Source organism: Perognathus longimembris, chromosome 1, assembly GCF_023159225.1.
Source record: "Perognathus longimembris pacificus isolate PPM17 chromosome 1, ASM2315922v1, whole genome shotgun sequence".
Taxonomy (NCBI): Eukaryota; Metazoa; Chordata; class Mammalia; order Rodentia; family Heteromyidae; genus Perognathus; species Perognathus longimembris.
In genome coordinates, this window is record NC_063161.1 from 96952448 (window position 1) to 96975551 (window position 23104).

General features: G+C 35.0%; 1 protein-coding gene across 2 annotated transcripts in view; it reads right to left on the reverse strand.

Moving 5' to 3' along the window:
* Positions 1–1801: 1801 nt before the first annotated feature.
* Smc5 (structural maintenance of chromosomes 5) overlaps positions 1802–23104 on the reverse strand; it is a 77866-nt gene continuing 56563 nt past the window's right edge. The window contains exons 16-25 of one of the 2 annotated variants that reach the window (XM_048332764.1): positions 21463–21586; positions 20683–20805; positions 10441–10566; positions 7901–7945; positions 7378–7473; positions 6837–6941; positions 6513–6632; positions 4799–4978; positions 4621–4716; positions 1802–4058 (exon numbers count right to left, since the gene is read on the reverse strand). In XM_048332764.1, coding sequence (XP_048188721.1) covers positions 3915–4058; positions 4621–4716; positions 4799–4978; positions 6513–6632; positions 6837–6941; positions 7378–7473; positions 7901–7945; positions 10441–10566; positions 20683–20805; positions 21463–21586 — 1159 coding nt within the window. In that variant the 3' untranslated portion in view covers positions 1802–3914. The remainder of the gene's footprint in view (positions 4059–4620; positions 4717–4798; positions 4979–6512; positions 6633–6836; positions 6942–7377; positions 7474–7900; positions 7946–10440; positions 10567–20682; positions 20806–21462; positions 21587–23104) is intronic. The other variant, XM_048332772.1, reaches the window with a different exon arrangement.

A 23104-nucleotide genomic window follows, 5' to 3' on the forward strand; every position in this document is an offset into this window, starting at 1 on the left:
TTTGGCCAGTCCTGGGCCTTGGACTCAGGGCCTGAGCACTGTCCCTGGCTTCTTCCCGCTCAAGGCTAGCACTCCGCCACTTGAGCCACAGCGCCGCTTCTGGCCGTTTTCTGTATATGTGGTGCTGGGGAATCGAACCTAGGGCCTCGTGTATCTGAGGCAGGCACTCTTGCCACTAGGCTATATCCCCAGCCTCTCTCCTCAATCTTAATGAGATCACTGAGACTTTAAAACTAAGGCTTGAAATAATATTTAAAAAGATGAAACTTATCATTCCATCCCAACATTTCTTTCCTTACATTGGAATTAATTCTACCCCAAACCTTAGACTTGGCAGGAATGGCTACATTACTCTCAGTAACTCATTTCCTCACCTTTCACTCTGAATGCAGACTGAATGCCAAAAGTGTGTGAGTACCTCCCTGACAGATGGTGTAGTAGAAAGAAAACATCTTCTAGGTGTTTCTGACATGCATAGATTACCTATTTTGTAGCCAAAGCCAGCCAGAGCCCTCAGCTTCCCCAAGTCTAAGCACAGCTTTTAGTGAAGCTAAGTGATGTGACCCCAGGCTTTCTCTTAAGGATTAAACAAATCTGGTTTTAAGTACCTAAAAGTTCCGGCCAATCCATAGCAAATTATTTTGGAGCAATGAGGAAATCTAGTCATGTGTCTGTCATTTACCAATGGGGAAATTTCTTTTTTGTTCTGTTTTGGTTTTCTGCTGGTACTGAGGCTTAAACTCAGGGCCTGGGCACTGTCTCTTAGCAACCCCCTCCCCGCCCCCCCAGCTAGAGCTCTACCATTTGAGTTACACCTCCAAACCATCTTCCTTGCGAGCAGGAGCAGAATGGTTTTATTGGGGGGGGGGCGGGGAAGGGAACATTACTGAAGCTTAAACTCACAATCTCACTTGTTTTCCTGCACAAGGCTGGTGCCCTACCACTTGAGACACAGCTCCACTTCCAAGAGAAGGGAAAAGTTGTTAGGTGATTCCAATGTTGTATCATATAGTGAACAAGAGCTACAATGTGACTAGGTGATATAATTTTACGGGACCACCACCATACATGGCGCCAGTTTGTTGACTAACATTAACATGTTATTGTCAGGCACGGCGGTCATGACTCTAATACCAGCACTGAGGAGTCTACGGCAGGAGGACTACAAATTTGAGGCCAGACTCTATCTCCAAAAAGGAAAAGAAAAAAAGGGAAAAGCTATTATGTGACACATGGTGGTAATTCTATTTTGATACTTAGATGCTAGTTTCTCTAATTTACAATAAAGTTCTGCGAAGTTAACAAAGTTTATGAAAATACTTATTTCTGTACTGCCTAAAACACAATGAAAGCTACAAGGGTCTATTTCCTTCTAAAGAATACTGATGAATAAAACAGAACAATCTTTGTACTAATTTAGGATTAGGGTCTGGATTATGAAATACAGTATTTTAATTATTTTGAAGGTTTAAAATAGGAAGAGAAGCATATATAAATACAACAAGATTTATACTTGCCTTGTAAGTTTTGTTTCTTTAGATGGTTTAAACCATTTTTCATGAATGTTTATTGCATCATTTAGATTGTAATATCATTGCAGAAAGGCAAAGAACTACATTTTTATCTTTTTGGACATTAACAGGACTGCTTAACTATAAATGCTGATCGTTCCAGACATTTGGTTTTAAGCAAATCTGAAAACAAAATGACTTTACAAAAGTTGAACGTATAATTTAAAATTTTCATTTAAAAAACCATACTCAAAGAATATGAAAATATGTATTTATTACCAACAAAGTTGCATTGTGAACAGTTTTTAATCAGTTATACACATGTACACACATAATAGAATGAAATTACATTTTTTTACATACTAAACAGGTACACACTTTAAAAAAAAAAAGCAGGCATGTGTACGTCTAAGACAACCAGAAAGAAACCTTTCTTATTTTGAATACGGTAAAACTTTTAATGGAGACTCTCTTTAGGCAAATCACTGAAGATTCAGTAATCAAAATGCTTAAAGTTTTAAATATGATTTTACTCATCAAATCAGCCTTTTACTTCAACTTTTAAAAATTTACATGTAATTAAAAATCCAGATTTGCAGAAAATATATAACATTATGCTGTGCTGGATGTACTATTCTTTAATATACTAAAATGATACATAATTTATCCTCAATAGCCCCAAATTCCATGTAAAATGAAATATTAATTTTGTTTAATAAAACAAGGTATGAAATAATTGTTGGCATATTTAAATTAAAATATAATTGGGCATTTTATCTTCAAATATGCATAATCTTCAATTTTCCTTTTTACACTGATGTTCATTTTGCAAAAAAAAAGATGACTGGTACCAATTCACACATTGAACATACTACACCAAGCACATAATAGAAAAGACATTAAAATAGAAAATAGAGACAACAGAGGGTTTGGTAGCATCCATTCACTAAATTTGTCACCAAGTATTTCAATGTCTACATGACTCATTCATACTGGTAAAAAATGTTATTTTAAAATATTTTCATATTTCATGTGATTTAGTTTAAGAGGGAAGGGCTCTTAAGTTTTTTTTTATAATGAAAAATACTTTTGAAAGAGAAAATGCCTAAGCAAGAGGACATAAACTCACAGTTAATTGCTTTTTTGGTAATAATATAAATTTTGATGGCTATTTAGTAATATACAAAACCTGAAGTAAAAGCAACTTTTCAATTTATTCAGAGTAGCAAGTAAAAGAAGAAAAAAACACTAATTTTTGTTATTACCAGCACAGAGCCAATCCAATCCACTACTTAAAGGCATGTCTTATAAAGTTTGATTTTTAAACAAAGAGAATTTGGCATTACTAATTAGCATAACTCAAGAGATGAATGATTTTCTTTCAAGACTGAAGAAAACAAACTAGATTTTACGATAATAGGTAGATCAACAGTATAAGGAAGGACCTACTTATTTAAATTCTAAAAACATGGTTTTAAACAAATCAACACTTTTCCCTCACTCTTTTCATACCACTGAGAAATGTCAAATACAAATAGGTAGAAACCAGCATAAGAAATCTTAAGAAAAATCTCTAAAAATAATTATAAAAATGCTTTTTGAAATTTAAAATGTGAAATACAATTGACTTTAAATTAAAACACAACAAAACAAACTGACTCCCCTCCCAACCTCATACACACATTTTATGAAGTTATTCTTAAAAAAAAATGCTATCACTTGATTTGACTGTCAATCTTATGGCTGCATTTTTGTATTCACCTAGTAGTCTTTCATAGTCCTGCACCATTTTTGAAGCTCGATGCTTTTTTTCCCCTTTGAATTAACAATACAATTATTACATCAAATTTTGTACAAGTTATTTTAAAGGCCCATACAAGTCTATTTCCTATGAAGATAAGGTAACCTTTTTTTAATAAAAAGTGATTAGGATAAATTACTACCCTTGGATTAAATGTTGTCATATGAATTTCTTAAAATTAAATATAACACTGGGAGAAAAATCAAGATTTAAGTTCTGGAGGCATCTTTATGCCCTAAAAGTAAGGTAAATTAAATTTATTTGCAATTAAAGTTCAAGGCTACTATGTCAAACAAACACCCTGTGATTTGATAATCCCACCTTATCTTTAATTTACAATAGTAAATACCTTTAAACATAGGAACCAAATGACTCAGAGCACTCATGATTCATTCAACCAAAACTGAAGATTTATCTTTTTACTACTAGATAATGTTCCAGAAAGAGAGTGATTGTGATCCACTTCATCAATCTATTTGTAGTTAAAAGCAGGCTTCCAAAAATAACCAATCTTTGTTTTAATAAATCTGCTAACTTTTATTCAATTGAGTCACACATATAGACAGTTAAAAGAATAATTCCAAAGTTTCTTCTCTTCACTTTTATTGAGAAGGTTGAGTGAATGTGATACGGCGTCTCCGCCTTTGGAAAGCCTTTAAATTCCATCTGTTTGGTTCCAGCATATGAGGACCATTGTAGACGAACAACACTGTCATTTTTTCCGAGTAAGGAAGATTTTGCAGGAGCTGTTAGCATTAAAGCAGACAAATTGTCATGTAATACTATACGCTGAAAACCACAGTTTTCCAACTTTACATGTGTACAAATATTTTATTAAAAATTCTTATGAGGCTTAGGAGCACCTGTAATCATGACCTAATTTAGTAAAGCTAAAGTCTGGCTTAGAATAATGGACATGCCTTTTTATATTTCCTCTGGGTCAGAGAAGTGGCAGTGATGAATAAAGTGGCTGGTAATCTGTGATAGAAGCAGCCTTTCAGGTGAAAGGGAGAGGGCTACAGCTCTAGGGCTTGTATTCTTCAGTCACATATAGTGCCAAAATGGGGAAGTGCTAAAAGTAGGGAGGGAATCTTGGTCCAACAACATAAAAATATGCCTCCTACTTTTCTCCCTTGGATAATGAGGTTTTTCATTAAGTATGTCACTAGAATTTGTCCTCATATAAACATTTCTATAATCACTTTAGCTTCTTGCTTGCGAGTGTTTACATATTGGGCAAACATCTGCCATGCAATTAAGCCACAGGGGATTTTCAGAGTATATGATAAACGCTTTGAGGTTACCTACCTTTGGTGTAATAAAGAAGTACTGAGACGTGTTTTCTTTACAGGCAGTGTTTACAACCATTTCAAACACTCTCCGTTCATTGATTGGGTCCATACCCTAAACCATTACAATAGTAATGATTATATTTATGTCTATTACAGGATATAGTAAGATCCAAATAAAAGAATAGTCACTGTACCTGGTTGATTTCATCAACTACTCTGAATGGACATCTATTAAGCTCCTGAAGGGCCATCAAGTACAACATAGTAGAAACACTTCTTTCACCTCCACTTTGATGATGAGGAGTCAATTCATGCAGTTGAGTACTACTTCGAAATTTGACTCTAATTCGAATTCCATATTTATCATAGTCTTCCTATAAAATATTTAAGAAGATAAAGATGACAGTTTTTGCTAGTAATTTCATTTGGCTATTGGAAAACAGACTAATTAAATCAACCATATGAATAAAGAAATCAAATAAAAGATTAAGCAAATAATTGCCATCTAAAGACTTCAAGAGTCTCCAAGGACCTAGTTAGACAAGAAAAAAAATTCAGATTATAAGTAACTTTTTCCTGTTCTGTTTCACTGCTTTTAACATCAGTAACATCAATAACTTACAAAGGACTGATGGAGAAGACCTGTTGTGGAAAGGTAGCATGTATGTATTCTATTTCCAAAGTGTTAGGGTTTATTTGTTTTGACTTTTCTTTGGTTTGTTTGTGGGTTTGAATCCTTGCTAGGCCAGCACTCTACTACTTAAGCTATACCCCAAGTCATTTAGTTTGTATTTTTGTCTGAGATAGAGTCTCATTAGTTTTTCCCAGTGCACTATAGGTGAAAATATAATGGCGTGCCATGACATTTTTCTACTAGTGAAGACACTACAAAAGGATAAAAATTCTCCCTACTTCTTGCTGGCCACCAGTGGTTCACTCCTATAATTATAGCTACTCAGGAGGCTGAGATCTAAGGATGGCTTTAGAAGCCAGCCTGGGAAGGAAAAGGCTGTGAAGACTTATCTCTAATTAACCACCAAAAAGCCAGAAGTGAAGCCATGGATCAAGTGGTAGAGTGCTAGTGTTGAGCAAAAAACCTCTCAGGGATGTTAGTGCCCAGGCCCTAAGTTCAAGCCCCATGCTCAGCACAAAAAGAAAAAAACAAAAAAGGATAAAGAAAAGAGTTTTCCCTACTTCTGTAAGTGACTTAGAAGAAAAATATTAGGTAAGAATTACAAGTAGACATATAAGTGTCTATACTATGCCAGGAAATACACATATAAAAAGTCTGGCACAAAGGGGTGTGCTCAAGGAATTTTTTTGTAATGAGTGCACTCGGTGTTCATACATTCTGCAAACAATCTGCTCAAGTTCAATTACTGTTAATTTCATTCATGTTATTTGTCATTTCTAGGTCTCTTAGGTTCAGATATACTTTTAAAATGAGATATATAACATAACACTAGTTAAAATTTAACTATTTAGGGGATGGTATAGTGGCTCAAATAGTAGACAGCCTACTTAGAAGGCAAAAGAACTTGAGCTAAAATCTCAATACCAATAGGAAAAAAATCACTATGTAATAGTTTTAAGGTCTGAGATAGTGCCTGACCAAGAGACAGAATGCAAGGAACACAAGCAACTAGAAAAATATTTATTTATTTATTTATTTTTACAAAATTCATTCATTTTAAGAACAGGTATACTTACTTGTAACATTGTATTTTAGTTAATGTTGTACATTCAAGGTATCATTTGACATATATCACAATGTAAATATTATTGCGATTTTATATATATATGTGTCTCTCTTTCTCTCTCTCTCTCTCTCTAATTTTCATCTATAGTTATAGTTTACATGTACTTTAAAAAATGACTAAAACGGCAAGAAATAAATTCCAATTTTACCTCATTTTCTGTATGGAGATCAACTTCACCAGCACACTGCATGGAACTAAAAAAGTTGCTGAATTTTTCATTAATTTTTTCTACTAGCTCCTTTAAGGGATTAAGCCACCTTTCTTTTACCTATAAACAAAATATTAAACACAATTTTTAAAAAGTATTATATTTTAATATAGAATATTACATACAACACATTTTTTAGTAACTGGTCATAAGAACCCATTTTTTCTTTTAGGAACACTTTATCACATTTTGTGTTATTTTACATGTTCACATTGTTAATGATAAGCATAGGCTAAAAGGAAAAGACAAAAAAATTAACATTACCTGTGAAATGCTTTCCCTATATGTATCTAGTTCAGCTCTTTTTCTCTTTAGTTCCTCAGTTAACTGCTCTATTTCTTTTTCTCTTTTTGCATATTCTTCAACCACCTGGCAAGAAGAAAATTTCTTTAAGATAAATCTTTCAAAGTATAAATATACAATTTAGCATCAACTAAAAATGTGTTATATTGTTTGTAAGCAATTAATTTGTTCTTATTACTTACTAAAAACGTCATTTTTAATCCTTGAAAAAAACAGACATTGATATATTTTAAGTTAACCCAACTATTCTTTTTAGAAAGAAAAGGCACAGAACACTGTGTTCCTTAGGAAGAATCTATTTAAAATTCTAATAGATTCAGAATCTGGCATTTAAAGCACATTGTTCCTGCTGTCTAGCTTATTATTACCAAGAGCTCTAGTACAGAGTGGGAGGCAGTAGCATGGAACTGTGTGAGTGTGTGTGTGTGTGTGTGTGTGTGTGTGTGTGTGCAGTGGTAGTAGCTGCAGAATGGCAATAGAGGAAGACACGTAAGACACATACTGTAGGATTTAGTCCTGTGAAGCAGGAAGCTCTTGATCGTTCTTCAGTTAACAGAGCATCAATTTCATCCAATGTGTTTGGAAGATCTTGGAAAGCCTAAGGAAAAAAATAAAAGTATCATCAGAGGTAATATAATGAAAATATATTCAATCAATTAAAAAAAACAATCTGCTGGGTCAGTATCCACTGTCTCATCAACAGCATATTTATACACACAAGAATACAAGAGAATCATAAACAGGGTCTGTGCCTTCAAAAAAGCTTATACTTGAAAAGAATGTAATCACTGGGTAATACCTTAGAGTACTAATACTTTACGGCAAGGTATTGATGTTGGGTATTAAAATAAGCAGTAGATATCATATAGGCTATGGATTTTAGAGAAAGGAAGTGTCAGTTCATGCTATAGGAGAATCAAGAAGAATTCAGAGGCCTAGAATTCATCTATTGGCCTTAAAGCAAATGGTTAAGGAAATGCAAGAAAGGGGACAGAAGCTTGGAAAAAAGAATGAGCACCGCATACCATGGGGAGTGAGGAGTTGTGTCCATTTGGAATGGTGGGTACTTGCTGAATTGGTAGAATGGGTCCAGAATATGTGGGGCATTGAAAGAGAGCAAGAAGTTAGAACTTTATACTACACTTATGAAGAACTACAAAAGCATGCTAAGAATCCAATTACTTTGACAGTAGAATTTCATCATAGGACTATCCTTTGAATCTATGCTAGAGATAAATTAGACCACTTTCTTATAAGGGGAGATAGACAATACAGTGTCTTGCCTAGCACAATATACAAATTCTAAATACTAACAAGTAAAAATGTATTGTGAAAATTTTAAATGTTGGTACATTAAAGTCTTAAACATCTATCTAGAATTCAACTTTCATTTAGATAGTACATTTGTAGAATCTCTGACTAGACGGCTGAGATCTGAACTTACAGCAGACATATTCTCTTGATTCTAAGAGACATCCTAAATTTAAGCTAGTGAAGCAGAATCTTCATTTTTACCCGTTTTCTCTACACCACCTAATGCTAACCTCTTTCTCCTTCAATCTTCTCCATCTCGGTAAATAATACTACCATTTGTTAGGGTGAAAAATTTAGTAATTCTCTCTTAATTCTTAGATAACCTGTCAGTACATTCTGCTGGCTCTGTCACTAAAAGATAAAACAAATTCATCAGCCATTCAGCCCTCCTGCAGTGCAATTACCAATCCTATGCCATGATATTTTTTTTGGCCTGGTCCAAAGCAGTAACCTTCTAAATGATCTTATTGCTTCCACTCTTTCTATCAACTGAACTTAGTACTATCACTCTTGTGTTTTCAAGTTCTCCCAATGGATTCCATCTCAAAAAGAATATAACACAGGCTAGAGACAGAGCTTAGGGGTAGAGCACTTGATAGTATGTGTGAGGCCTGGGTTTGATTTCCAACACTGAAATAAAAACAAACAAACGAAACAACCTAAAAACCACAACCCAAACTTCTTGTATACTCTAAAATGCTACTGAACTTGGCTTTTGCCTTCTGCTTGGACTACAGTTTTTATCCCACTAAGATCCCTTCTATTCTCACTTGTAATAAATATTCTTCCAACTCAGGGGCTTTCTATAAATGATTTTGTCAAACTAGAATACTTTCCTTCACAACTTCATTTGACTGATCTCTATTTGTTCAGGACTTGCCATCTTTATCCGGCTTCCCATCCTTGTCATTCTGTCCCTTTAGCTTGATTTTCCTTCTTAACATCTGCCTGCTTTTAAATTTTTGTCTGCTCTATCATCCATACTAGAATCTAAGTTTCAGTTGAGGAGGAAGTATGCTTGTCTTATTCAGTGCTTGCTTTATAGCTACTAATCTATCATACTCTCTCTCTCTTTTCCTCCATCCTTTCATTCTTTCCTCGCTCCCTTTCTCCCTCCTTCCCCCTCCCCACCACCCCAGGTTTGAACTTAGGGCTCTAAAATTGCTAAGCAAACGCTCTACCACTTGAGACAACTTTCAGCTCTAAGTTAATAAATATGTTATCTTTGATTTTTGGTCTCATAAAAACAGCATAACCCACCAAGAACAAATCAAGTTATTTCTGAAACAAAAAATTATTACAGATATTGCACTGTTTATTTTAGAAAAATATAATCTTTAGAGATGTAATACTAATTGAAATAAGCTTTTATTTTACTAATTGCTATTGAATTCCTTACTATATATCCAGTGAAACCCATCCTCTGAGGTTTCTGTGTCTGATATGAAATAAAACCTTTAAAGATTTGACAGTTATTATTCAAGTTATTCTTGTTTCCAATTCAGCTTATATCTTTAGTGGGCATTTCATCATTAAATTAGATGAGATTTCAAATTAAGAAGGAAAAAAGCATACAAATACTAGCATTTTAAGTCATTTTCTCTAACTTTATGTTGACATAACATTTTAAGTACATAGAAAAGTTATCCTTCCCACTGGTCAGATAAATCTAGAGGTACGTAATTAATTGTAGAATGTAGCCTGAAGGATAGCATTTTCTAGGTTTACTTACTGTTATGTCATCTTATTAAATATAATGAAAACAGGGAAAGGCTTTTTCTTTCCTTCTTATACATGTTAACCCTAAGTATTTAGTCATAAATACATCAATTTCCAGGAAAACAATTCCACTTTGCCTTTGTTTTTTCTAAGTATCATTCCTGTTTACTGTTTCCTACATGCTAATTACTTACACCAATTACTGGTGTCCTTGAAATAATATATCCCAGGTTTCCACAATAAACTCTCAATAGTAACCCTTCCCTTTTAAAGGTGGTCTTTGGGGATGATTATAAAGGTGATTAATATGTTTTAAGAATTTTAGTAGTAAGCAGTAAGACTGGTGACAGATTTGAGTATAGAAAATCTGTTAAGCCAAATTACTTTATACATATATTCAGCTAAAAATAGGAGACTATATTTTTTTTAATGACACAGCATGTCTCTTATAGCTTGTTAGAATGCCAAGTTTATTTTAAGCTCAAAATAATGTGTTATAGCAATGGTAGCATTGTATACTTTTTATACTTACTGTCTGATATTCTTGAGGAACAATCTGCTCTGCACGCAGGTTGCATACTTGCCTCGCTCGCTTCATAAGTTCTTTGCATTTCTGCAATAATCTTAGTCTGTTATCATCCAACTCAACAAACTGTTGCTATTAAGAGAAAAAACAAATACTTTGAAAATTTGAATGTTAGAGTTAAATAAGAGGCCTGTTTTATTAAATTAGCATATATGAAATAAATTTGAGTTATTATTCCGATGGCAATTATATCATTTGAAATCAAATCAAATCAAAACTGCCTTTGATTATAAAGGTTAAGTTTCAAATTAAAACCTTAAAACTTATCAGCATATTAATAACTGGCCATTTTTCTAATATACAAGAACTCTAAAGTTTAACTGTGTTTTCCTGAAAGTTTAATGATTACATGTAAATATACCCTAACGAAATTGGAAATTCACTTTATGTAAGCTTCACATGAGAAAAGTCAACATTCAAATATAAGCCTTTAAATGTGCTTGACAGTTTTTGTTTTGTTTTTTTTCTGTTTTTTTGGCCAGTCCTGGGCCTTGGACTCAGGGCCTGAGCACTGTCCCTGGCTTCCTTTTGCTCAAGGCTAACACTCTGCCACTTGAGCCACAGCGCCACTTCTGGCTGTTTTCTGTATATGTGGTGCTGGGGAATCGAACCCAGGGCCTCATGTATACAAGGCAAGCTCTCTTGCCACTAGGCCATATCCCCAGCCCCTGCTTGACAGTTTTTGCCTTTTATATATTTATCAGTTATTTCTATATTTCTTTATCAAGTAATTATGGAGAAGCACAAATGTGTACATGTAGAAAATACACATAATCACTATCCCCAAGAAAGAGGCACTATTTATTCAATGATAATATCCTTGGTTAGGTGCACTGTATTAGGTGCACATTATTACACTGTAATAGTATCCCTACTATACATACTAAAAAGAAAGAAAAAAGATGGAAAGGAATTAGACAACTTGTTCAAGTTCACACATTCAGAGAGCACCATGATTCATAGCCATAACTGCTTGGAGGACACACACTATATGTTCATTATAGAAAAATGCTGTTTGGGCAGAATATGAAATTGGAGAAAGGGATGTAGAAAGGGCAGAATTGTCACAGAAGCTGTGATAACTGAACAGTTTAAAAAGAAGAATTATTGAAGAAGCAGTAGCAGAAGACATTCCAGAGACTGGTGATTATAAATGTAAAGAAATGGAAGCTTTAAAGATGTGCTTACTTAAGCAACAATAATTGAATATGGTCGAAGGAGAGAAATATGTAAAGGTGTACAAGATTAGTCTGGACAGTGTGCATAAGGGCCAAACTGCAGCTTTCACACATGATGAGGACATAAACCTTACAGAATGCCTTTATAGGCCAACTATTACTATACCTCAAGTGTTAATTAATTCAATCCTCAATATAATTTTGAGAAATACATCTCATTTTTTTTAGATGTGGCTAAAAGACATTAAGAAACTGGCTCAAAGCTGTAAAACTACAGGTGAGCAGGTTGCTAGGAAAGAAAACCAGGACTATTTTGCTCTTTCCACTAAATTTCAGACCAGTGTGCATACAAACTGTGTGTGTGTGCACTAGCCACACCCCAGATCTACCGATTAGTATCTCTGGAAATGAGACTTATATATCTGTTATTATTAACAAAGTCTCTAGCTGATTTTTATGTGCTCAAGTTTAACAGCTAATAAACTAAACCAAATCAATCATTATGAGAAGTAAAAAGACATATACTGGATATACTGAAAAAATACAAGCAACCCTTTATACATTATAATTATTTAGTACTAGGGTTTCAATCTCTATAGCCCAGGAGAAATGTTAAAGACTTTCAAGTCACCAATTTTGTTTTGTAAGGGCACTCTACTCAAGCAAATGTAAAACAAAGGACAGCTGGATAGAAATTAAGCATTCTATTCCTGCTTCTGTTCCTTTCAACATTATAAAAAAAAATCAAGTTAGGCTGGGCACAGTGACTTAACCCTATCATCTCAATACTTGGGAGGTTGAGATTTGGGAAGATAACAGTTTGAAGCTAGCCCAGGGGGGAAAAATTAATAAAACATCAAAAAAAGAGAAAAAAAGAAAAATTAGTAAAGGAAATAAAAACTAGTGTCACTGAGTTGATTATTTGAAGTTCTGGATATAGAACCTCACATAAAATTTCCTCCTGTTTGATGTCTTATAAAAATCTAAGAAAATATTCTTTCCATAGATCCATGTCTGTGATTTGCCTCTTCACTAGCACCTCCACTTTAAACCACAATTCTTTCTGAGCATTTCTTTTTGGGGTGAGGTGATGCTATGAAGTCATGGTAATGAAAAGGTTCTTATATTTATATTTCTACTTTGAGTCTTGCCTTCAACAGTTAATAAAGAATAGAAATACTGCATTTTAAGGCATGAGAAAAATGCTAAAATTTACAGAATGTTCTCTAGACTAACATCTCAGAAAAGATTGCTTTCATATCTTAAATGAATATTAACCAGGTGCCAGTGGCTCATGTCTATAATCCTAGCTACTCAGGAGGCTGAGATCTGAGGATCACGGTTTAAAGTCAGCCCAGGCAGAAAGTCTGTCTGTGAGACTCATGTCTCCAATTAACTAGCAAAAAGCCAAAAGTGGCTCAAAAGTGTAGGTGTAGAGTGCTAGCCTTGACTAGCAGTGGCACAAAAACAAAACACCCTAAACTTGGACTGGCACACACACACACACACACACAAAAAAAAAAATCAGAGAAAAGAAATGTTTTCAGTTCTTTTTTTCTTTCCCTTCTTCCTTCCCTGCCTTCCATACTTTTTTTTTTTTTTTTTGGTATCAGTCCTGGATCTTGAACTCAGGGCCAACTCAAGGTGTGGGTACTGTCCCTGAGCATTGGTGCTCAAGACTAGCACTCTATACTTAAACCACAGCTCTATTTCCGAATTTTTGGTGTTTGGCTGGAGATAAGCAAAGGGTCAGTGGTTCATAACTGTACCCTAGCTACTCAGGAGGCTGAGATCTGAAGATTGTGGTTTGAAGCAAACCAGGGCAGGAAAGTCCATGAGACTCTAATCTCCAATTAACAATCAGAAAATTGAAAGTGGTGCTGTGGTTCAAAGTGTCAGAGCACTAGCTTTGAGGGAAAATGCTCAGGGATAGTGCCCAGGCCCTTAGTTTAAGGCTCAAGATTGACAAAAATCAAGAAGAAAACGAGTCTTACAGACTTTCATGGGTGGGCTGGCTTTGAACCCCAATTCTCAGGTCTCAGCCTCCTGAGTAGTTAGAATTCCAGGTATGAGACACTGGCACCAGGCTCTCTGAAACTTTTTTAAAGCAAAGTTCCATTGTAAACACTTTGACACTTAAGAGCTTTCTAAGAAGGCCCTCTTGTGGATGAAAGAAGAAATTTATGCAATTTTTTAGAAAAGTTAATAAGCTGTTAAAATAGAATTGCTAATAAATAAATACTTAAGAGTCAAACAAAACTGGGAGCGATAGTGCATATTTATCATCCTAAACTAAGATTGGAGGGATTGTGGTTCCAAGTTAGCCTTGGCAGAAAAATTCTCAAGACTGCATCACAATGGAGAAGAAACTGGATATGGTGGCACACACCTATAATCCCAGCATTCAGGAGGCCTGGGATCTTGAATTTGAAGCCAGTCTGGGCTATATATAGCATGTTGGAAGTCAACCTGGACTATATAATGAGACCTGTCTCAAAAACAAACCAAAGAAAACAAAACTATCAATGCAAAATTTATCAGCCCAGTGAAAACAAGACCAAAGATTTCAACATACTAAAGAAAATGTTTACTTTTAATTTAGTATTGAAGCATAAAATAATGCTAAGGAAATGCAAGATAAAAGTCAGAGGTAGTAGCAACATTAGTATGAAAAAAATTGTTATGTGTGAGTTTTAAGGAACAAATTTCTTTTTTTCAAATTTTTATTATCAAACTGATGTACAGAGAGGTTACAGTTTCATACGTTAGGCATTGGATACATTTCTTGTACTGTTTGTTATCTTGTCCCTCACACCGCCCTCCCTCCTAACCCTTTCCCTCCCCCCCCCCCCCCGGAGGTGTTCAATTCACTTACACCAAACAGTTTTGCAAGTATTGCTTTTGTAGTTGTTTGTCTTTTTTTTCCCTGTGTCTCTCAATTTTGGTATTCCCTTTCAATTTCCTACTTCCAATACCAGTATACATGATTTCCAATATACTCAGATAAGATTACAGAGATAGTGTAGGTACAACCACAGGAAGGTGATACAAGAACATCATCAAAATAGAAGCTACAGATACTCATGGGACGTTGAAAGTAGTTACAACTGTGATATAACAATCGTTTCCATAACATCGAGTTCATTTCACTTAGCATCATCTTATGTGTTCATAAAGGTATAGCTATTGGGCCTTGTGATGCTCTGCTATGACTTGCCTAAACCTGTACTAATTATTCCCAATAAGGGAGACCATAGAGTCCATGTTTCTTTGGGTCTGGCTCACTTCACTTAGTATAATTTTTTCCAAGTCCTTCCATTTTTAAGGAACAAATTTCTAGTTCTAAAAGTTACAATGGATTCAGAATGACAAAGTGAAAAAAGGGATATGAAAAGGACCACAACAGCTAACCAAGGTCATTAACACTCATTAGAAAACTACTACAATGTTTTGGATCATGGCTAATAAATATTGGCTATAGATTTCTAAGTAGTAGAAGACTTTAAGAATTTTTCAAAATTATTAAGAAATGAGTTTGAAAATAATAAAAAAAATGAGGACATAGGCATTAAAATTTAGAGTGAAAGTCTTAGATTGGGCAGTAGTCATGAAAGGAGAAAAAAGTGAATTATGTATTTCTGAACTGGAGAAAGGGAATGGAAAGAAAGTAACCGACAAGAGAATCATGATGGGAACAGTAACATTTCTAATTCTTTAAAATTAAGCAATGAGCTGGGGATATGGCCTAGTGGCAAGAGTGCTTGCCTTGTATACATGAGGCCCTGGGTTCGAATCCCCAGCACCACATATACAGAAAATGGCCAGAAGTGGCGCTGTGGCTCAAGTGGTAGAGTGCTAGCCTTGAGCAAAAAGAAGCCAGGGACAGTGCTCAGCCCCTGAGTCCAAGGCCCAGGATGGCAAAAAAAAAAAAAAAAAAAAAAAAAAATTAAGCAATGAACTAAGAATTAAAATATAATCACAATACATACAATACGGAATTACTCTGGCTATCTGTGCTTTCTTGATAGCAAAGATAAGCATTCAGATATAGCAACTGCACCTTTAAGATGGTTGTGATACACTTTAGCTTACTTACACAACTATGGTAAGAAGTTAGTAAGAATGAATAGGGAGAAGCAGCTAATCAGTGATTGTATTGTGTAGGCAAGTGTCTTGTGAGAAGGTTTTATTTTTAGTCTTTGTAGTACTCATTTTTTTTAAAAGACATCCATATCAGAAACTTGCCTACTCCCCCAAAACACAGCAGTTAGTGCTTTTCAAAATAGTAATTTTCCACTATTACTAAGCACATGGATCATCAGAGAATATCTTGTTAATATGTATCTAATCTCAGTACATCCATCTGATCTAAGGCTGTTTGGAAGACTATTTATGTTCAGACTAGATTAAAATTTACAAGAGTGCTTACTCTAAAGTAATATGATATCAGAATACTTTAAGTTCTCATAACAATGATTTCTCAAACTAAAACTTCAGGTACCAAGATTAAATTCTGAATTTTGATGGTATTTAAAACTCCATATTATGTCTGGATCTTCATGAAATCTCTTCCATAATACTAAATAACAATGAAGTGTGCTAACTAACTCTTGTCAGTGTGATCTTTTCTTTCTTTTTACTGGATCCATCCCGTAAGCTGAATATAAGTATTCAGAATATAAGTACTGTTATTCCTGCTGCTGTCTTTTAAGTTTTTATATTTTTGAGGGGGGAGAAGGCCTTCCTACCTTCTTCATCTTCTTTTCTTTTTCTGCTACTCCTGGGGCCTTGGACTCAGGGCCTGAGCACTGTCCCTGGCTTCTTTTTGCTCAAGGCTAGCACTCAGCCACTTGAGCCACAGCACCACTTATGGCCATTTTCTATATATGTGGTGCTGAGGAATCAAACCCAGGGCTTCATGTATATGAGTCAAGCACTCTTGCCACTAGGCCATATTCCCAGCCCCTACCTTCTACATTTTTTGAAGTGAACTAGTCAATTCTAACATATCAAATCTAACTTTTGGCTATTTGGCTAGGTTGGCTGGTGTCTATATCCTCTTACTATCTGCTAGTATAATTCTCTATCCTCTATCCTCTCCTCATCCAACCCCCAACTTCTAGCCATAATCTATTTTAGAAAGGTTTTAAGAAACTATACAATAACAAAGTTACTACCCTATTCTAGTTTTTAAAATTTATCTGTACAGTTCAATGTCTATTTCCTAAAACATATCTTCTGAAGATGCTTCCCATGAGGGTGGGAGGAAAATACCAGTATAGCTCATTTTTATACAACAGATACATTTCTGCCATTTGTCAAGCAAATCATATACATACCAATGCCAGACTATGGTAGACTGTTGGGAGATGAATCTGGATGGGTACAAGGGACTTTGAATACATCAAAAGGCTTAAAAATCTGTAATCTGTAACATATATGTCCAAGTCCTAATTTGTTAAATGGATGTAATGTTACTCTACATGTTCTAGTAAATGTTTCAAAATTTCATGCTTTAAAAAAAAAAACAGAAAATAACAAAATTTATTAAAAATAACCTAACATTTTTTCTTTAAAAATTTCACTAACTTTGAGGACACCTGAGAAACCATAAAACTGTCTGTATTTAGTATAAAACTTAGTGACTTCAGACAAATATATTTGAGACCATCACTCAATAAACTAAAAAATAAATAGATCCATCACGCTTGAAACCTATGTGCCCCTCTGTATCCTCCCTCTACCTAACACAGACTTGTCTTCTGTCACTAGGCATTATGCATAAATCAAATAGTTTATAACCTTTTTTACTGGAAGAGGAAGAGGGGGCTTAGTTCCTTTTAGGCAGTATAATTGAGATTCAGTTCTTCACTTTTGTGTTTTTGTTGGAGAGTAATCTTCTATGTGTAGGTATACCACCATTTGTTTAACAATTCCACTGCTGCAGGCTTTATATCTAAATAGTTTTTCTCATGCTGAAGATCCTACTTACATTTATCATCTAATTATTTAGTTTACTCTTCAAAATAACATGCCAAATATCATTACCTCATGGTTACTGAAAACAAAACTTTTGCATTTACAAGTGAATTATTCTGTTTTAAGTTACTTGGAATTTTTTTTCTCCCTGAGGCTACACTGTTAACCCCCCAAACAGCCAGATAACTGGATACTGGTGGCTCACACCTGTAAACCCAGCTTCTCAGGAGGCTGGGATCTGAGGATAGTAGCTTGAAGCCAGCCCAGGTAGAAAAGTGCATGAGACTCTAACCATTCAAAAACTGGAAGTGAAATTGTGACTCAAGTGGTAGACTTGCAAACAAGAGTGAAAGAACTAAGAGACAGTGTCCAGGCCCTGAGTTCAAGTCCCAGCCCCAGTACATCCTCCCAGATGCCCCCAACTGCCACCCCCCAATTAGAAGTTTTTGTTTCATTTTGCTTTTGCTAAATGTGTCTTTAAGAAAAACTGATCTTGTTTTGCTAGATCAATACAAAGTAGGAAAAGGGACTTAAGTGTTGGACCTTACCTTCTATTACCATAGACAATTTTTAAAGAGGTTCTAACTTATCACTTAAAATTTTTTCAGTAAGCACATAGGAATAGTCATCACACTTCCCTTAATTTTGTCTCCAAAACATACACAATCCCTCCACATTGGGGTGTGTGTACATGTGTGTGTATGTATCTTGGGATCTGAGCTCACATGGTTCCAGAGGTTTTGGCTCAAGGCTAGTGCTCTACCACTTGAGCCACATTTCCACTTTAGGCTTTTTGGTGGTTAATTGGAGGTAAGTCTCATTGACTTTCTTGCCCGGCCTAGTTTCAAACTGCAGTTTTCAGATCTCAGGCTCCCAAATAACTAGCATTACAAGGGTGAGCCATGAGTGCCTGGCCTCCATCTTTTACTTCACTTAACAGTATATCTATACCATGCTACAAAAGGATACTGAGATAATACAACTTTTTGCTAACATTTGCCTGGTTCATCTTTGACATTTTAACTTAACAGCTTTTATGACATAATTTATAGATTATAAAGCCCATCATTTTAAACTTGTAATTCAGTGATTTTTAAGTTTAGAGTTTATAGCTGTGTAACCATCCCCATGGCCCAAAGTTACTTTCCCATCAACCAAAAAGATCACTGTATCATCCTTCAATTTAAAACTTCTTAATGTTTTTTAGGTGCACCTTCAATATTTTGCAAATTGTCTGAACTTACTTCAAGATAGCCTATATTTTGAAATAGAGAAACCATATCCACTTACATTTGACATGACTGATCTTTGGACATAGGTTTTTGTTGTCTTTTTAAAAGATGGGTCTTACAATGCTACCTAAGCTGATGTCAGATTCCTGAGCACAAGTGATTCTCACACTTTTGCTTTCTTTACAGTTGCACAGGAATATACTACCATGCCCAGCTTTGCTTTTGACCTGTCTGGTGCAGGCCATAGTGATTTCTGTCCCCTATATTTGTAAGTAAAAAAAAATCTAATCTTTATGTGGATCTGCTTTACTGCCTCCTCTCTACCCCCTCCACTTCCCTTCTATTTGTCTATCATTTGGTATTTAGGAAGATTATTGTTGTGTAAATACCTTATATAATACCCTTGTTTGAAATCGTTTTTTGGAGGTTAGAAAATATCTATTGACTCTTACTATAAATGCCAAAATTCTCTCTCCTAAACATCCAATTGAAGTAGTATTCCTGTAATAACTATAGGACAATCAGCAAATACATTCCATTTTACTGATACTGCTTCCTTTCTTCCATTTTCAGACAATTGTGCTTGAGCTTATACTGCTTTACTTATGACTACACAGTACATGTTTTACTGTTCCTTTTAAGTATGATGTAGCTCTAGTTCTCTTCAGTAGGAAGAGTTCCCATTGGTTTGAGATTTGCCAGCATTATCAGACCTTTCCAGAGTCTGGAAAGTCACCTTATATAATATCCTTACATAAGCTGTGTTCAGATAGGACTGCTGACCTAACTTCCTATGCCCCATGGGGATTCTTCCCTCTAAAACCAAGTGCTTGTTGGCAACTTATTTTTGCATTCTCTGAGCTTTCAGAAGTATCAGGTAAGTAATCCTATCTATTCAGGAGGCGAAGCCAACCTGGGAAAGAAAGTCTTGAGACTCTTATCTACAATTAACCACCCAAAAGTCAGAAGTGGAACTGTGTCCCAAGTGGTAAAACACAAGCCTTGAGCAGAAGAGCTCAGAACAGTGCCCAGGTCTTGAGTTCAAGCCTGAAGACAGGCAGGTCGGGTGTGCAAAACAGACACACACACATAGACATACACACCCTTTCCAAGTGAGTGATAACATTCTTTGTTAGTCAATTCCTTGGATTATACCTGGGTTTATGCTTAGGATATGACTCAGGATGGCAATCAATAGGCAATGCCAGAAAGACAAGATAAAGAGGCACCATATGATATCAGCAGTTTCCCAAACTCAGAAAGGAGGGATAGAGATTGACAAGTTCGGCAACATGGCCAGTGAGTTAATCAACCATGGCTACTACATAATAGAAGCTTAATAAAACCCCATAGCTTCTTCTTGAAGAAACAAATAAGTATTGAAGTACATCAAGAGGGATAGTGTTGAAAGCTAAGTTTTGTTATTGTATATGTTGTCTGTGAATTTGTTGATGTTATATTATCCTAACCACTACTTCAGGGAGCGGATTTTGTAGATTCAAAAACTCTATCATAGTCACTACCACCTTGTTGCTAGATCTTCTATGGGCTTTAAATTAAGGTGCTTTATTACATTTCCTCACCTCCACACAGTATCAGTATTTATTATTTCACAGCCAGATATTAGCAGAAGAGTTAACTGTCAGGATTACATAGCCGCTCAAATGTTCCAAACATTGCTTCCTTATTAGCGGGGTGCATTAAATGTGTAAACTTATATAGCATACAACTGCATATGTAAAGTGGTAATACATGATATTTTTCAAGCTGATCAGACACTGGACTTTGAAATATCTTACCTCTGTGACACGCAGTTTTGAAGATGCAGCTACATAATCTGACTCTAATTTGTTCTTCTCAGAAATCATTGTGGTATTTTGAAGAATTAAATCTACCTTTTGCATATGCAAAGAAGTACAAATCTATGAAGAAAAAGCCCAAAACTTAGTTCATATGTTATCTGTGCTTAAAACTATAACCAAATGCCAGTTTTTTTCCTCAAAACAAAATTGTAATTCATAAAAACTGTTTTTTCTACTGTAACACTTCTCTAAAACAATTCTTAGAGAATCTTTTAGAAAATGTGTTCTTGTATATTGAATAATCATCTGGAATAAAATATAGCTTAATGAGTTAACCTATTTATTACCTATAAAGACACTGTCAACTAACCAAAAAAGCTGAAACTGATGATAAAAATGTTATTTACATACAACTAAAAGAGCAAATGCTTAAAGACCATCTCTCCCTTAAAGCCCTCTAAAAATCTCAACTATCCTTTTGGCTTCCTGGGGCTTGAACTCGGGGTCTAGGCAATGACCCTAAACTTATTTGCTGCAGCATAGCACTCTACCACTTAAGCCACAGCCCCACTTCCATTTTTTAAAAATTTATTTGTTTTCTTTTTTTGGTGGTTAACTGGAGGTAGAGCTTCACAGACTTTCCTGCTTAAGTTTACTTCAAACCACAATGCTCAGACCTCAGCCTCCTTAGTAGGTAGGATATATGAATGAGCCCCTGGTACCCAGCTCTATCAGCTATTAAAAAAAAAATACCTAAAATTCAGAAAAATACCTTACCTTTACTAGGCTCGTTAATTCAGTAACAAGTTTTGCTTTCTGAATATTTAACTCTTTAATTTTGGTACTTGCTTTACGTTCTTCCTCTTCTAGGTTGCAAGCATCCTGTTCCATCAGTTTTATACTGTGTGATAAACATAACAATAGAGAAATGAGTTAAACACAAAAATTGAGCCCAAAGCCTTAATTCTCCTGCAGTTTTCTAGATTAAGCAATGCTGTTCAAAAGCATAAAGTCTTACTGATATAAACATTTACCAGCAATTAAGAGACCAAACAGATTTCCCAGGCTGAGGCAAGAATATTAAGGCCAGCCTAGGCTACATAGTGAGACTGCCTCAAACAAATGGAACTTTGGACAAGTTATTCTTTTAAGCTTCAGTTTTTTTAACTCAATAAATTGCAGATTATAATAGAACTTCTCTCACACAGCTGTAGATATAATTCTCTTTTTTTTTTTTTTTTTTTTTGAGCGGGACAGTCCTGGGGCTTGGACTCAGGGCCTGAGCACTGTACATGGCTTGTTTTACTCAAGACTAGCACTCCACCTCTTGAGCCACAGCACCACTTCTGGCTTTTTCTATATATGTGGTGCTGAGAAACTGAACCCAAGGCTTCATGTATACAAGGCAAGCATTTTATCACGTGGCCATATTCCCAGCCCTGTAGACATAATTTTAAAAAGGTAATAACATACAAACAAACTTAGGATAGTGCCCAGCCATAAAGAACTGATAACAATTTACCAATCAATATAACTAGTAACTATTGATAATAGTATTTGAAACACAATTTCGTCCCTTGAGCTTAAGCAGGAAGAATTGATTGACAGGTGAAGCAGAATAAAAAGACAAAATAATACTATGCTCTCTTTTAAAGATGAAGAAACTAAGGATCAAAAAATTTAAATGACTCCATGTTATCTCCATGGAGAAAGAAGAAGGTATGAAATCTAAAAGTGTTTAATTTCATGCAGTAATGGTAGGAAAAATAAAGACTTGCAAAGAAGATAAAACCCTGCAACATTACTCTGGATGAACACAATGAAAGAAGACTAGTTTGGAAAAGACCTCTGATTAGGTCATCACTGAGATTATCCAAAATGAATATGAATAGGAATAAAATAGTAGGCCGGTGACAGTTGTATAAAATCATTTTAATGAAAAGATTAACATTATTTTATGAGTTTATTCTCTAAAAATTTTTATTTTTAAGGGTACTTAAGTTATCTTAGTTCTAAATACTCTTTCTACTAAGACCATATTGCGAGTTCTTTTTGTTTTCTAGCGTTCTTCAAATAGTCTACATTTTTGTAGAAGCTGGCCTCAGACCAACACCTTTCCACATTTGTGTTCTGAATATCTTGGATTATAGGCACATGGCACCTGACATGTGCCTGAACCCAAGAACGTTAGTTTTAGACAATGAGTCCGATGTAACAGTCACAAAGTAAAGCTAAAATGAGGCTTAAAGATTTTTGTTTTTGAAGCAGGGACTTACTAAGTAGTGCAAGCTTGCCTTAAACTTGAGATCCTTCTGTGTCAGTCTCAGCTAGATGTGTACCAACATACTAAAATGCAGCTAAAGAAAAGCTAGGCATATAGACTATATATATATATATATATATACATACATACATACAT